At 33.3% G+C, this 16,291-nt stretch overlaps 1 protein-coding gene across 3 annotated transcripts in view; it reads right to left on the bottom strand.

Moving 5' to 3' along the window:
* The window catches only part of LOC149533522 (2-oxoglutarate (2OG) and Fe(II)-dependent oxygenase superfamily protein), a 178,701-nt gene extending 174,496 nt beyond the window's left edge, over positions 1-4,205 (bottom strand). For all 3 annotated transcript variants that reach the window (XR_016357013.1, XM_089804590.1, XM_089804591.1), the window contains exons 1-2: positions 3,983-4,205; positions 3,812-3,889 (exon numbers count right to left, since the gene is read on the bottom strand). Coding sequence is in view for 2 of the 3 variants with exons in the window: in XM_089804590.1 (XP_089660716.1) it covers positions 3,812-3,889; positions 3,983-4,069 (165 nt within the window). In the remaining variant the exon portion in view is untranslated. The remainder of the gene's footprint in view (positions 1-3,811; positions 3,890-3,982) is intronic.
* Between the last annotated feature and the right edge of the window lie 12,086 nt (positions 4,206-16,291).

Here is a 16,291-nt window from a genome sequence, read left to right as displayed (position 1 = left end):
GTTGCATCCATAACATTGTACTTTAGAGCAGTCTCTTTGTTTCTTGAATGATTGTTTACTATTTGAGTACTTTCCCTTTTTCCTTTTCAAATTTGTGGAGAGAATCTGAATGTCTCCTTTTTGTGGATTCCATGTCGATTCCTCTAGATATTAGATTACACTCTTCTTGAATACAATCAGCATTTAGTTGATCAAATTTGGGGAGCTTGGAAAAAGCACTTACTCCTTGTCTAAAGTTTTCCCATGAATTTGGGAGTCCATTTAATTTGGGAATCCTTCTTCTAGCTCAACCAAGCAATCAAGAGCCAAACACTGGTACTTTTTTGGTCATCCAAAGATCTTGCCCAATTAGCATTTGTGCATGTTGCCAATGTGAAATCTGATCCTTTTAGATACCATAACCCATAAGCTTCAATCCCTTTCAAGTATCCAAAGATCCGCTTTACCGTCATAACATGAGATTCTTTTGGTTCTTGCTAAAATTTGGCTGCCAAACATACTACATACATATGATATCTAGTCTAGACACAATCAAATATAACAAACCTCCAATCATCTACCTATACTTACTGACATCTTATTTTGGTGTGTCCTCATCCTTGGTCAACCTATAGCCAGTAACAATAGGAGTGCTTATTGACTTTGAGTTTTCTAAGCCAAACTTCTTCAACAATTCCATCACATACTTGGATTAAGAGATAAAAATATCTTTGTTGTTTCGGTTCACTTGTAATCCAAGGAAGAAAGTCAATTCACCAACTACCAACATCTCAAATTCCTTCTGCATATCCTTAGCAAACTTCTTGCACAGATCGTCTTTGCCACCAAAGATAATATCATCCACATAGACCACAACAATTAGAATTTTGTCAATATCTACTTTGAAGTACAAATTGTTGTCTGCCAACCTTTCAAAAATTCTCGACTAATCAAATATTTATCAAACTTACCATATCATGCTCTAGCTGCCTGTTTCAATACATAAAAATGTCTTCTTCAATCTGCAAACTCAATTTGGATTTGCCTCTGACTCGAAACCTTATGATTGCTCAATGTAAACTTCTTCATTCAGCTCACAATTCAAAAATGTTGACTTGACATCTATCTGATAAACCTTGAATCTTTTGAAAGCATCAAATGTCAAGAACATTCTAATGGTTTCCATCTGAGCAACAGTTGCATAAGTCTCATCAGAGTTAAGTCCTTAAATTTTAGAATAACCTTTGCAAACAAGTCTGGTCTTGTTTCTCACAACTTTACCATTTTCATCCAACTCATTCTTGGAAACGGATTTAGTTCCAATCACATTCTTTCCAAACGATCTGGGAACAAGCTCTGAAGTCTAATTCTTCTCAAATTGATTTAGCTCTTCTTCCATTGCCTTGAGCCTACTCTAATCATTATAAGCTTCTACCACAGATCTAGGTTCAACTTCTGAGAGTAGATAGTATAAAGCTTGCTCTTTAATTGCCTTACTTCTAGTAACAACACCTTTGTTCTTATCATCAATAATTTACTTTTTGGAATTGTGCCTTTGTACATACCTTGGAGTTGTACTGGTACAGGAAGGTGTCGGCCTTAATTTTTTGTCTTCCTCGTCATTTTCTTTCTTCTCCTCTGTATCAAATTCATAATCAACAATTTCATTGACTCTCACATTCATACTTTCCACAACTTTATTTAGCCTTTTGTTCTAACCCTGATATGCTTTGCTTCTGTTAGAGTATCCCATAAATATTCCTCCATCAAATCTGCTATCAGACTTTGCCAAATTGCCATCATCTCTACAAATATAACAATTACGAAAATTTTGATATATTTTATAGTAAGTGTCCTTTTACTTGTCCTAAAGCTCATATGAAGTCTTACAATATCTTTTCCAGTACAAAACTCTGCTCAACGTGTCCAAAGCAGTGTATAGCACTACATTCCAATAAGCTTCCAGTAGTTCTTTGATCACAATCCTTGCTGCCTCCTGAATTGTCGTGTTCATTCTTTCCACAAGACCATTCTATTGTGGGGTTTTGGCTGCACAAAGTTGTCTCATTATTCCATATTTCTCACTGTACCTTTCAAATTCATCAAAAATAAACTTACCACCTCTGTCAGATCCTAAACATTTGATTTCCCTTCCACGTTCACTCTCAACTTTGGTCATAAATATCTTGAACTTCTCAAATGCTTCAGATTTTTCTCTTAGAAATGCAACCCATGTAGATCTAGAATGATCATCAATGAATAGAAAAAGGTACCCTTCAACTAGAAACCCTCTTTTTCTTGTAGGACCACAAATATCAGTGTGCACAAGATCCAGTACACCGGTAGATGAGTGGTCTTTAGCTTTGAACGTTTCTCTTCTCTGCTTTCCTTCTTGACATCCTTTGCATATCGCATTGTCTGGCTTTCTCAGCTTCAGTAAATCTCTAACAACTTTTGTGGAACTTATCCTTACCAAATTATCAAAATTGATGTGACGCATTCTCTGGTATCAGAGCCAACTTTCAGCAAAGCAAAGATGTGCAACATCTAAAATCTAAAATGGTAATACAAAATAGATTGAGAGGGTTCCTCCTTTTGAGAATGACCCTTCAAAAGATGTGCAACACTAAGAAGGTATCTAGACTCTGAGAGTAGTGCATCATTATTTAAATTTTTTGTCAATCTTTGCGGCCAACATTTCGCAAACTTACAGCCAAGTAGGGTTTCATGAGTTCAAAATTAAAGAGTCTCCTTTTGAAGAAGAGGTGAGCGAATAGTCTATGAAGATCCTTCAAACGATACACAACACTAAGAAGGCATCTAGACTTGAGAAAGGTGCATCACTTTTCTCAATATTTGTGGTCCAACTTTCAACATACTCAACACCAGAACAGATGGTGCTAGATCAGCTCAAATGACCCTATTGAACAATGGACATGTCATGGCAAGGAAACCAAAGAGTTGAATATGCTTACCACTTGTCTCCTTTAAATTGTAAGTTCCTTTATTGTAGAGAGGTGGTTGTCCACATACACCTTCATTCACTCTATCAAGTGGAGTCAACTTTCTCTTAATGATCAAAAAAATTGACAAACATGCATAGTGCTTAGCAACTTCGAGATTGACAAACTCTTAAATTGGGTTGAGATGTTGAGACTTGATCTAGAAGATGTTAGACAAATTGATGTGGAGCACAAGAGAGGGCTGTTTAGGCAACCACTCATTAGTAAATCCCTCATATTGGAAATGATTCAAACTAAAACTACAATTTTGATGCAGTGTTGGTGGATGAAGATTAAGCAAGGTAGCAGATTTTAAAAGTATTTTTTATATTGTAGTCATAACTTGCAGCCTTTTGATATGTTGTTGTAATCGTTATATAGTAGATATACATATCGACAATGAAACTAATGACATTTTGTTATTTTACATGTCAACTCTAATTTAATTTCTCAATTCCGCTCTAATATCATGAAATATGATTCTACATCCGATGGGTTTTTAATGTGAATAGTTAAGATTTCCTATATATTTTAAATGTCATTTGTTTCTCTTGTTAATTTCAATAATCTTTACTTGATTGTCATATTCCGTGACTTTTATTTTGTCGTTAAATCAAACTGCAGATTCTAGCCGAGTTTTCAGCTTTGACCTAGGTTAGGGAACATTATGCTTGAACTGTTTCCGGTTATTATCCATTTTGATGTTGAGGATTGCTGTTATGTAAAATCTACAGCTGAAACATTAAGAAAGTAATATGTAAAGCTTCCTCAGTAAATGCAGGTATGCTATGTATCCATAAAATTCCGAAGGAAGGTATATTTCCTATTACCTGGAGATGGTTGAGACCACCATTGTTTGGATTCCACTTGTTATTGGCATCCCAGTCGGCTACACAACCGGCAAATACCTGTCAAGGACACAGCTATTACATTGTCTAGCACCATGCATATAGCAATAGAAATTTATTAGAGTGTAATTATTAACGGGCAATGATAACTACCACAGGCATGTTGTGAGGCTCTATTTGCGATGAAAATTCACTGCCGGATGGCATATGTTCGAACCACCTGACTGTCCATTTTTCCATGGTTAAATGGGTAGCAATAACGTGTAACCAAAGAAGCCGAACACTTCATACAATCGATGGGTTTCCGCTTATTTCATTCCAACTGGTTCTCGTTCTTCAGCCCTTATTTCCGTAGAAGCCTTGGCTGGAAATTTGTTTAATTATTATGGAATTATATATCGATATATAAATAATGTTTATTAGATTATTTTATCTTAAATGTAAATTTTTTTTGCTGTTTATATTTTATGCGTCTATTTTTAACTAGCATACCTAAAAATTAAATTTTATTTTTTAGATAACTAAACTAAGAGGTATCCAATTTCAATAGAATTAGTATAAGTTTATTTATTTTATATATACTATCCCTTAATACATAGAAATCTTAAATCTATCCAAAAATAATAATAATACATAGAAATCTTAAATTTTAAAACTCTTTCTTAGTTTTATAAGATTGAAAAATCTCAACAAATCAAATTTAGAGAATGATTTACTTCATCACATGCAAACATGAAATATACAAATTAAAGAAAATTATAACAATAAAAAAATCATAGCAATAAAATAAGCAATGGTAATAAATGTTTTGAATTTATTTTTATTTTATACTCTAATTTGTAGCATAATCATAAGAAGATTGTAAACCATATTTTAGAAAATGGAACAAATACACCCTACATTGAGGAGGAACTGGTTGTAAATAAAAAAACCACCAATTCACATTAAGTTTAACTATCCATTGCATGCAACTTTCAAGATTTTAATTGTTAAGCTTCTATTTTATTTCTCTGACAAGTAAATGAATGTCAAAAAAAAATTTAAATGAAAAATGTTTACATTGAAGATTGCTACCACTATAGAAAGCCTCTCGGCTTAATTATTAAATTTTCTTTTTTTACTTTATAATAATTTTATTTAGAACTAAATCAAAACTCAATTAGATTATTTATTTTTCCTTGTATGCAAGTAATTTAGTATATGTTTACACAACTTTTAACTATATATAGATATTTAAAGACATTTATTTGTATCATAGAATGTGCCTTAAAATCATTTGTTGTACTTATGCACATTCAAATGATAAGGATTAGAGTGAATTGGACTATCAAAGTATATTATTTGTCATATTATATCACATATATCAAAAGATAGATCTACACTATATGAGATCAATCCATAACGCACTCTAATTCTATTTTAATTATTATACGATGAGTATGACAAAGGCATCACTAGAAAATTGGTTAAACATATATTTAAATTTTATAATTTTGACATAAAATTAAATCTAAGTACTTATTATTGTGTATTGCACATGTCCCCATCCCTTTGTAAAGTCTTCTTTATTTTATGTTTGACAGAGAGTGACTTTGGTAATTTGCCCTCTCTAAAATTTTATTTTCATGTTAAGGGAAGTTCTCCTATTTAGATCTATTAAGTGGATTTTTATTCTAAAAATTCTAATCACTTTCTATTTATTTTGAGTGTCCTCATAATTTTTTAAGGTTTGAAACTTTTTGTTGTTAACATACGTGGTTGGCTACAGTGAGAGTTGTTCTCAACAATTCGTCAGTAGCTGGAAGGATAGGCGAGTTACTATCAATGGCATCACCTTTCAGGTGAATGAGGAGATCATGGCTATGGCGACGGGCCTGAAGATAACTGGCAGGAAATAACAAAAGATTACGAAGGTGGCGGATGAAGCTAGCATGTCTAGTTTTTTCAGAGGCAATGAGGCCCTAGACCGGTATCGTGGTGGTTTTAGGAGGGATAAGCTTCTAAAGCCCTGGGATGATGTGTGCCTAGTTATAATGAAGTATCTCACTTTGGAAGGCAGACATGGTGTGTATTATTTTTACCATTTCCCTTTGCTTAACCACTTTCGTAATACAGAGTTAGTCTACATTCCCTTTTTTCTTATGCACACTCTCAAAGAGATTGTGATGGATGTTAGGGAGAAAAAAATAAAGGGGCTAATTTCACTATTTTATACCAAGGGCTCATGTTTTTTCTTTTTCAGTTCCACCTAGCCCTTTTCCCTCCCTGTGTGATAGCCATTGATAATCTCCTTCCCTCTGGGGCCCCCCTTCATCTGGAGTATGCAGGTGGTAGCTATGCCCCTACCCCTCAACCCTCGCCAAGCCACTCCCTAGTTAAGGGTAGGGAAAACAAAACCCTAGCCTTGGAGTCGGTTGCCAATAAAAAAATTAAAATTGATAAGAGGGTGGAGGTGGAAATTGGGGATTCAAAGGATGAAATATGTGGGAATAGAAGAAGGTCGGGAAGAATAGCTAAGACTCGAGGTAAATACAAACAAAAGGCTAGTCACTTGCAAGAGGAGGAGGAGGAAGATACCAATTCGAAGGAGAGTGATAAGATCTTGAGGGATGGCCAGGAGAAGGGGAAGGATGAGACTGATAAAGAGGTGGAGAAGTGGGATGATATTGTCGATGGCACCTAGGATTTTAAGGCAGAGAACCCTATCATGGACCCCTCCCAAGACCCTACGCATATTTTTGCCACCATCACTCTACCTTCTATCATTAATCAAGAAAACCCCAAACCTGATAATGCCTCCCCGGACACTATCTCCTCCCCTACAAGGAAAGATGATCTAGAAATTTGAAGGGCCCCTACTAACAATTTGGATGTGTAGGACAAAAGGAATTCTCCGGTGAAGTGTAGTAGGGTTATAAACCTAGGTAATACTGAGGATGGAGTTGTTACTCGTAAAGACCTCCATGAGCTGAAGGACAAGTGCAATGCATTAGAAGAGGGCTTCACCCTCTTCTCTAAGTTCCCTATAAAGGTGACCCATGCGGCTACAACCACTCTCTAGCTTCTGGCTCATGAGTCAGAGGAGGAGGGCCTTGGGAAGGAGGACTTGAAGCTACTCTACAACTCCCTCATTGAAGACTAGGCCAAAGTTCTCTCAGCTGGGAAAGGAAAGAAAAAAGATGTCAGTTAGCGACCTCCCGGTGCTTGTTGTTTTTTGGTGTTGTGTTGGTTTTTACTCTCCATCTTCTAGTGATAGTTTTGTTTTTTCTGTTGAAATTGGTTTTTGGCTATAGGTGGTATGATGTGATGACCACCTACATGCCTTTTGTTAACTTGTTAAACTTTGTTGGTATTAAGAGTAGAAACTCTAGTACTTTTAATTATTGTTATGTTTTTTATGTAAATTATAGGGGGGTCTATGTGGTTGTCTGTTGGTTTTTTGGTGGTTGTTTCACCACTATTGTAAAGGGCCAGCATGCTAGTTTTGGTTATACATGTTGGATTTTTCTCAAAACTTCAATTTGATCTTTGTTGCTAAGGTTTTGAAATTTTAGTGATATTTTCCTTTTGACATTATTGTATTTGAGTTTGGACATGGTCCCAAAAAAATATTATTTTACACTAAGATTTAGGATTTCACTTACTTGTCTACCAAATATTGATAATACTCCATTAAGATATAATAAAACCCTCATTCCTAACAATTGGCATGTGTTTCCTCCAAGCCCAACTTGCCACCTTGGCTCTATAGTTGTGGTTTTCTTTATCCAAGTGAGTTTGTTTAAAAAATACTAATGACTTATATTCCTTTCAACAACTCTTGAGATTCAATTTGAGATATTTATACATTTGAACCATCTCTTGCTATTGTGGGTCATACTTGTTAATCATGAATTCACTAAGAGATTTGCTAGTGGTAGATTATTTGGATCGGTCCATGTTAGAGTTTGTGCTCACATAGAGTTTAGTTTTAGTGGTTATTTTTTCATGTAAGGTTTTATCTATTTCTTATTTATCATTATATTGCGTTCTTGAAGATGCTTTTAACTTCTCTAAATTACAGTCATTATTTGTTCAATTTTTGAGCGACAAAGTTATTTCACAATTCTTTATATATTATAGAATCTTTATATTATTTATTTGCATTCAAATATGTGTCGTAGTTAGGGCTTCTTGATTTATTATTTTTTAATTGTATCTAGGTAAAAAATGTTAGAATTGTGATTTTGAGGTAATGCCCTAAACTTTGACTTGTATTTTTATTTAGATCAAAATTGATGTAGAGAAAATCTAGTTGTACTCATTTAGGAAAGTCCTTATTTCAAAGACTTTACAATAATATTTAAAACTTGTAGTTAGGTATCTTTCAAGGTGTCAAGGATTTTATTCTCATGTTGTTTACATATTGCCTTGGTAAATTCTTGAGCCATGAGTTTTATTTTGAACTCGGAGATTCTAGGTTTCCTTATGATAGGTATAAATTCTAAGAGAACTTAAGATGATAAATTACTTTTTAGTTTTTGTCTTTTGAATTTGAGGATTAAGGATATAATCAATCATCTTTGTAAATGTCTCCCTAAATCTTATTCCCATGCCTACTTTTACTTTAAGGGTTCTTTGAGCTTTAGGTTTTAGTGATATATAATTTGAATGCTACTAAATAATAATCTTGATTCATAGTTCCTACAAGTTATGTGTATAAGTTTTGAGCCTCAAAGTATTGGGAAGGTATCTAGTTTATTATGTTGGTAAGAGATATTATATAACTTTTGTTCTTAATTATTATTCTAACTTAGTCAATAACTTTGGTTCCTAATTATTATTCTAACTTTGAATTTTTGTCAAGTTTAACAATTTGAGATGCACCTTAACTAAGTGGAACTTGAGTGGTCAACTCAAATCTTAAGTTACAATGAATGCTTCTCTCTATATAACTAGGGTTAAACCTTTAGGATTTAGATAGATTGTACTCCATAAGTGGTATCATTGAACCCCCCCCTCTCTCTCTCTCTCTCTCTCTCTCTCTCTATATATATATATATATATATATATATATATATATATATATATATATATATATATAGTACCAAAATGCAATGATCCTCAATTAAGATAAGAATTAATCCATGTATTCAATTATTGTGTGAATATCATCATAGATAACAATAGTCCCTTCATAATCAATATAGATGAATATTCCATTTATAATTGTGACATAAAAATTGGGGACACAATGATAATGTATGATAAGGTGTATATATTGAACCTCCAATTTTAGGTGTACATTAGGGAAAGAGAAAGAGGGACCTCCAAGCATAACCTTCCAAAGGGCCAAAATCATATTAGCACAACTCAAAATGGATGTAGGGGGTGCCAATTCTTAATTCAAGTCCTTTAAAATGTGTGCACTCAAAGGATCTCTTCCTATTGGTTGTTCTTTCCCTTTTATTGTTATGTATTGATTAGATCTAATTATTTGTGTAATGAGTTGATTTTATGCAAGTAGATTGATTAATTGAAATGTAAGTAATGTAGAAGCACATATGATAGCTAAGCACATGAAAAGATCACATTTGATACATCAAAGAAAGTATTATGAAATGATAATGAATAATCAAAATCACCTTGAGGGATAGTAGAGGATGTCACTATTGTTACAAAAGCTTGCATCCTTGCCTAAAGTTTTTACCTAAAGGCAACCTTGTGAAACATGGAAACAATCTCCAAGTTGTGGGACTTGAACAATGAGATTTAGTCTCCAAAGAAGGTCGACTTCCTTACTATTAGGGTGCATCTAATACTCTTAAGAGGAAAAGGGAGAAAAAATGCATGAAAGCAAACTACCTAACCTAGTCTAAAGGAGGTGATACACCAAAATAGTTTGTCTAGTCATATCTCTACCTTACAATGCACTATTCATTAATATAACCTCAAAATACACTGATTCAACCTTTGTTTTAATCCAATAGTTACATACATATCAGAGACCAAATGAAATGCCATAAGGGAGGAAACTATTGGAAATGATTAAAGAATGTTTTCAATCATTGTTTTGTCATTGATGTCAAACTTGCTACCTACAGGAATGACAATTGCTTAAGTGATCCAAATACTATCAATTGGTTGATTGATAAGGAGGTGGCAATCAATAAGATGTAACTAGAGTACCTAGAGAAAGGTTAAAGTTATGATGTTGTAATGAAGTATAAGGATCAGCTAAGCCATTGATGAAATAGTGTATTGATGAAATACTCTAAGACATAGAGGATGGACACACTGAGACACATCAAAGATGTAAGGTTTAACTAAGTCATTTGTAAAGCCTAACTAAGTTCATTGGAGAGAGCCGAGCAAGCTAGTTAGAGCCAAGCAGATTCTTAGTTGAAGCCGAGAAAGTTCAACTTTAGTGTGTTCCGAGCAATCCTTTAAGTGCCGAGTAGCCTTCAGGTGTCGAGTGAAGATCAAGTGCTGAGTGACTTCAGGTGCCGAGCAAGATATAGGAGCCGAGTGATATTTAAGTGTCGAGTCTTCAAGTGCCGAGCAACACAGAAATGCTATAGGTGTCGAGCGCTAGTAAAATAACAATAGAAGCTGAGTAACATAGAAGGAGCCAAGCATCAATAAACCAATGATGCTGAGTTGTTGCATTATTTGTTAAGTTAAAGATTTGCTAGATTAGCAATGATACAATTGTTACATCAAATTTTGTGAATTAGTTGGATGATAGGGATGATGAGTAGATGTCATAGAATTTTATGTAAACCATGCAAACCAATTCAAGGTGAATGCTAATGGATTTATCATGAAGTTTCCAGAAGAAACAATTTGGAGGGAAAACAATACCGTTTTCTCAAGATCAAAATAAGATTTGAGCGGGAAATGAAGAACATAACTTCTATATAAGGAGTTACAAGTCAGAGATCAAGTGCGCATGTATGAGAGGGTGTAACGCCCCGCGAGGGAACCGAAGAGAAATAAACCTAACATGTTACAATGTTTACTGAACTTTTTTTTTTTTGAAGTTTAAACAACATCAAGATAACATTAATGCGGAAGCAATATGAACATACACAACAAATACACATTTGCAATTATAGATATAGTTTCAATTCCTCAAGAGTTCCTTTACGTTGAGTCACATTTAATGTTTTTAAATTAATTAGTTTAAGTTCCAAGTACAATGTCTCAAGATCATAAAGGAATAACAGATACATAATCGCATAAGCAAATGCATAAGTATAAACAATAAAATGAAAGTACATCCACTAAATAACATCCACTGCACATGTCGCAGGGTATGTGAAAATAGATACTGTACAACAAAATACATGATAACGTATATACATCATCTGAAAAGAAGTCTGTAAGATAAGAAATAAGAATGATAAAGGTACATCTTCTGCAACGAACATCCAATAGCTGGCAATGTGAAGGGGAACCCAAATGGTAAGAAGGCACTACCTCCCGACCGCGTGGTTACCTAGTCAGGCTTCCACTCCCACCGTGCAGGGAAGATAATGAACGATCCACATACGGCTATCAAACATAAAACATTCCTAGGCAAGGTACCCCTAATAGCCAAAACTACCTCAAAGGTAACACATGCTACTCAAGAAGATAAAATAATCCAAAAGTAAGAACGCTCAATCCAATACCGACACCACATAACCAAACATCATACACGAACCAAGTATAAACCAAATACCAAGATCATAAGATAAAGTCAACGAAAGATAATCATCTCAAGTCAAAAGCCACATGTCAAAAGTACATCATCCATGAATCACCAATCATCATCAATGAAAGTAAATATCCATAATAAACACATTCGACAATAGATACACCACATCCAACAATAAGTACACCACCAGAGATACACAAAATCTACAGAGGAGACTCAGGCTACATACTAGGGAGTGTCATCACATGGCTACTTGAGTTACCCTGGACTGATCTCTTAATAGACCCCGGACCGTCAAGCGTTGAGTTACCCTGGACTGGTTACTCTGAACCCCGGACCCTCAACATCACACATATGGAAATTAGAAAGCCCTCTCAAGAAGACGAGGCACTCATCTCATTCCCATCCTTAGTCTATACAAGCACTAAAGGCATGGGTAGATCAAATATCTCTAACTTATCTTTTTAGTGTGTTTTCCCCCCATAAATTTTAATTACTAGATTATCACTTAATACATAACTTGCATTAGGTTACCCTGGTACTGACCACTTTGGGTCTCGGACCCCTATGCAAGCCACTCCCAAAGTCATGTACCTAGACAACCTCTCCTAAGCACATAAAAACACAGTTGTGTCCCATACCACAACACCCATAAAGATCAAACTCGGTTCCTTAACAGGCAACCTAATAACACGATGGTTCTCCCATCAAAGTACACATAAATGCTTCATAAAGTAAACCTCATAAATATAATTTCCAAACTGAATCACAAGACATATCATGACATCCAGTCACATAAATGGTATAACAGAAATCTCACAAACCTCTGGTGTACATCCTAGACTGGTCGACATCTAATCAACACCAAAATCCACAAGTAAAGACAATACATAGAAAACAGTACAATTTCATAGTTGGGTTTGATTTGAAAAGACATAAAAAAAAGTTAAAAGTAATGTTTTCAATTTGCATTACAATGAACGTTCAAGTGTAGGAAATTCTCGGTTTATTCTACCCATTAACCCATTCATTATTCGATTTAAATATGTAAAATTACCATCATAATAAAAGTCATTTCCTAGTAGAATAATCTAGAATAATCGTTTTATTCCATTTAGGTTATTAAAAGAAAATAACAGTTCATTGATTTTAAATAAAATAACCATAATTTTAATAAAATCAATATTATTAAATATGATAAATTAATAACCTCATTAACTAATTCTTATCGTTAATAGATCCTAATTAAATCAAGTTTAATTAGATTAATTATTAATTAATAAAGTTATTTAATTTTATTTAATTACAAAACATTTATATATATTAATAGTTAAATAATTAATAAATAATTATAAAATTTAATAATACAAAAATGTTATTAAATTATAAAGTAAATTTATTACAATGTAATTTAAATACATTTTAAAACGTATTAAAATTTAATTAATTAAAAAAAAACAAAATATAAATATTTACATGTTTCGACGTGTTTAAAGGCCCGCCGGCCTGGTACCTGCGACAGCAGGTACCCTGCTGCGCGCAGCAGCAGTTGTACTGCTGCCTGCGACAGCAGGTACCCTGCTGCGCGCAGCAGCAGTTGTACTGCTGCCTGCGACAGCAGCGGTACCGGCTGCAGACTTTGTCGGCAACAGGTACGGGGGGGGGGTATGTCCCCACCCTATATATTATATTTTTTTAAAATTTCAAACAAACCTTTTTTTTTTTTTTCCAGTAATATATAAATATTTTAAACAATCCAAATACATTATAATAAATTAATATTATTTTTAAATATATTTCTTTTTAAAAATAATAACAATTTATATATATAAAATAAAACCTCTTTCTTTCTTCTCATTATTTATTTTTTATTTTTTTATTTTTTTTAAATACTATCTGCAAATATAGAATGGTAGAGAGGACACAACAAATCATTCGAATTTCTAATTTTAAATCTTCTTTTCTTTCAAACCCTACATGATTTAATTAATTTCCTCAATGATTCTTCTATATGAATAATGAGAGACTAATTTTAACCAATCAGATCTTGAAAACAATCGAGATGATAAACAAAATTTCAATCACCCAACAATCACGAAGCAAACAAATATTTCCAATTAAAATTGCATTCACGAGATTTCAAAACCCTACCTCGTACTGATGCTAAAACTCTAACAGCTGGATGAAAATTTCTACTGCAAGCAATATCCTTCAAGCTACGAAAAATTCCTTCTTCTCCAAACCCTCTGAATTGCTCTCCAAACCTGTGTGTGCCCTTTTTAAACTTGTGTCTGAAAAACTCTCTGAGACCTGTGTGTGAAAAATTGTCTCCAAAAATCTCCCTTGAAAAATGAACCCTCCAATTTTGATAAGGAGTTCTCTTCCTACAATCGGGGCACTAATTGTGCATTTACCCGAGAGGTCTCTTGATCCCCCTCGTTAACTCTAAAATCAACCTTTATTTATCTTATCTTTCATATTTTCATGCACGTTAAATGGACTATTAAATCTCTTTATTTAATTTCCACTCAACTTCTATTTTAATCAATTTATAACTTATAAATCTCATTCGCACTTAATGCTATTAAATATCTTTATTAATTTCACATGTTTAATCTTTTCAATTAATTTCTTTTATTTTCAACTCATGCATAAATCATGCGAACTATAATCTTTATGATAATTAAATATCTTTTCACTTTTAATTTCATTTTTAGAAACTTAATTGATAAAATATTTATTAACTTAAATAACAATAATATTTAGCATTTATTTAAAAATGCACTCTAAATATATTATTATTAAATTAAATAAATATAATCACGCTCTAAATTTAAACTTTAACTTTTATCTCCAATATTTAATTCTCTCTTATTTAATTAATTCATTCATGCACAATTAATTTCCTTTTTAAATTAAAATATTCTTTTATTATTCCTTCATGCACTTTAAGTGAATTATTAAATTACTTTATTTAACTTTCCACTTTACTTTACTTTAAATTAATTTAATAACCTTTTAAAATCTCATGCACACTTTCTTAGAATATCTTTATTAAGTTCACATGTTTTTTTATCATTTAAATTAATCTCTTATATTTAAAACTCATTCATGCGAACTTAAATCTTTTCCATAAATTAATATCTTTTTCCTTTTTAATATATTTTTGAACGTTTAAATTGATAAATATTTATTAACTTAAATAACATTAATATTTAGCATTTATTTAAAAATGAACTCTAAATATATTATTATTAAATTAAATAAATATTATCATGTTCTAAATTTAATCTTATAGCTTTTATCTTCCAATTCAATTCTTTATATTTAATTAATTTCTCAATTAATTAAATATAATTAAATATTCAAAAAGTCATAATAATTCTTCATTAAATTAAATTATTAATTTAATCTATTAATTAGACTTAATTAATAGAAAATACATCAAACACTCACAAAACAACATACGCACAAAAATACTCACGGGTTTAAAAAAGGTAGACAGTCTGTTACGAGTCCTCCTTGCAGGACAAGTATTATAGGCTTATGGCTAGGATTGGACCTGATCATTATCTTCCCATTCTCACCATTTGAGTATTTGTAATAGGGCACGCTCATCCTGGCAATTCAGGGAAGTCGATGCCCGGTACCTGCATCCTGCATAAAAGACGAGCATGTACATGTATATAATATATCTAAACTAAACAGACAATGGCGGGGAGTGGTTCATCGTGTAGATCCCGACTAGCAGGTGACTACGACTCCCTCCCTTAACCACATCAAACACGTCAGACAGAAAGATAAAATAAACACGCGCACCATACACATGCAAGTATGGGGTAAGTATCGTAAAAATCACAAGTCTAACATCAAATGCGTACATATAATAATGCATCTCTATCAATACAACATAATCATCATTAAAGACATCCTGTTAACATTTTTATGAAAGAAACCACATTTACTAACTAGGATTATCAAAATATCATTAACGTCATGTGAAATGAAATCAACTAAACAATTATAACCGATACATTTGTAATCAAAATCATGAAATAATATCATAATATTACAAATCTAGTATCTCTAAAACTAATCAATGCATAAAATCAGCCTAAGGAATTTGACAATGATAGCAAAAATGCGAACTAGGGGTAGGCACTACAGAGGGAGTTGGTCATAAGTGTGGTCGAGCGAAGAAGCCAAGAGGAGTAAGAACAGAGCATCAAGGCTCTGAGTTGATCAAGTGACCATAGAGTGCATTGGCATAACGAGTGGAAGAACTCAAGGAGACAGATCTTGAAGGGTGAACAAGCTATCAGCACTGCAAGGGAGGAAAGCCAAGCAAAGAAAAGGACTGAAGAGCAATCTAAAATCTGCAAGGTTGAAGATGCAATCTGTATCAGGTCAAAACCCTTCTAATACTTTCTTACCATTGTATTAGATATTGAAATCCTACATTGCTAGGTTAGCTTAACAACTAGGTGGATAAGCCTCAGGAAAAGGATAAAGAGATCCCCAGGAGAAGGATAAAGAGATCCTCAGGAGAAGGATAAATAAATCCTCAGGAGAAGGATAAAGAGATCCTTAGGAGAAGGATAAGAGATCCTTAGAGAGGGATGAAAGATTCTTTTGAGAAGGTGACTGTAAATCCCATGGACTTGGGTGAGCCTAACAGCTCTATGTAAATCCTTTAACAGGGTGACATTCCAAGTTGAATGTTCTTAAGTCCTCTAATATGGCACACTCCTAACAGGGTGTAGAAATCCTTTAACAGGGTC

This window comes from Cupressus sempervirens, chromosome 10, assembly GCF_028749045.1.
Source record: "Cupressus sempervirens isolate cs-2001-9-10 chromosome 10, ASM2874904v1, whole genome shotgun sequence".
In the NCBI taxonomy this organism is placed as follows: domain Eukaryota; kingdom Viridiplantae; phylum Streptophyta; class Pinopsida; order Cupressales; family Cupressaceae; genus Cupressus; species Cupressus sempervirens.
Note: the sequence above shows the minus strand (reverse complement) of the source record. Positions and strands in the feature narration are given on the sequence as shown.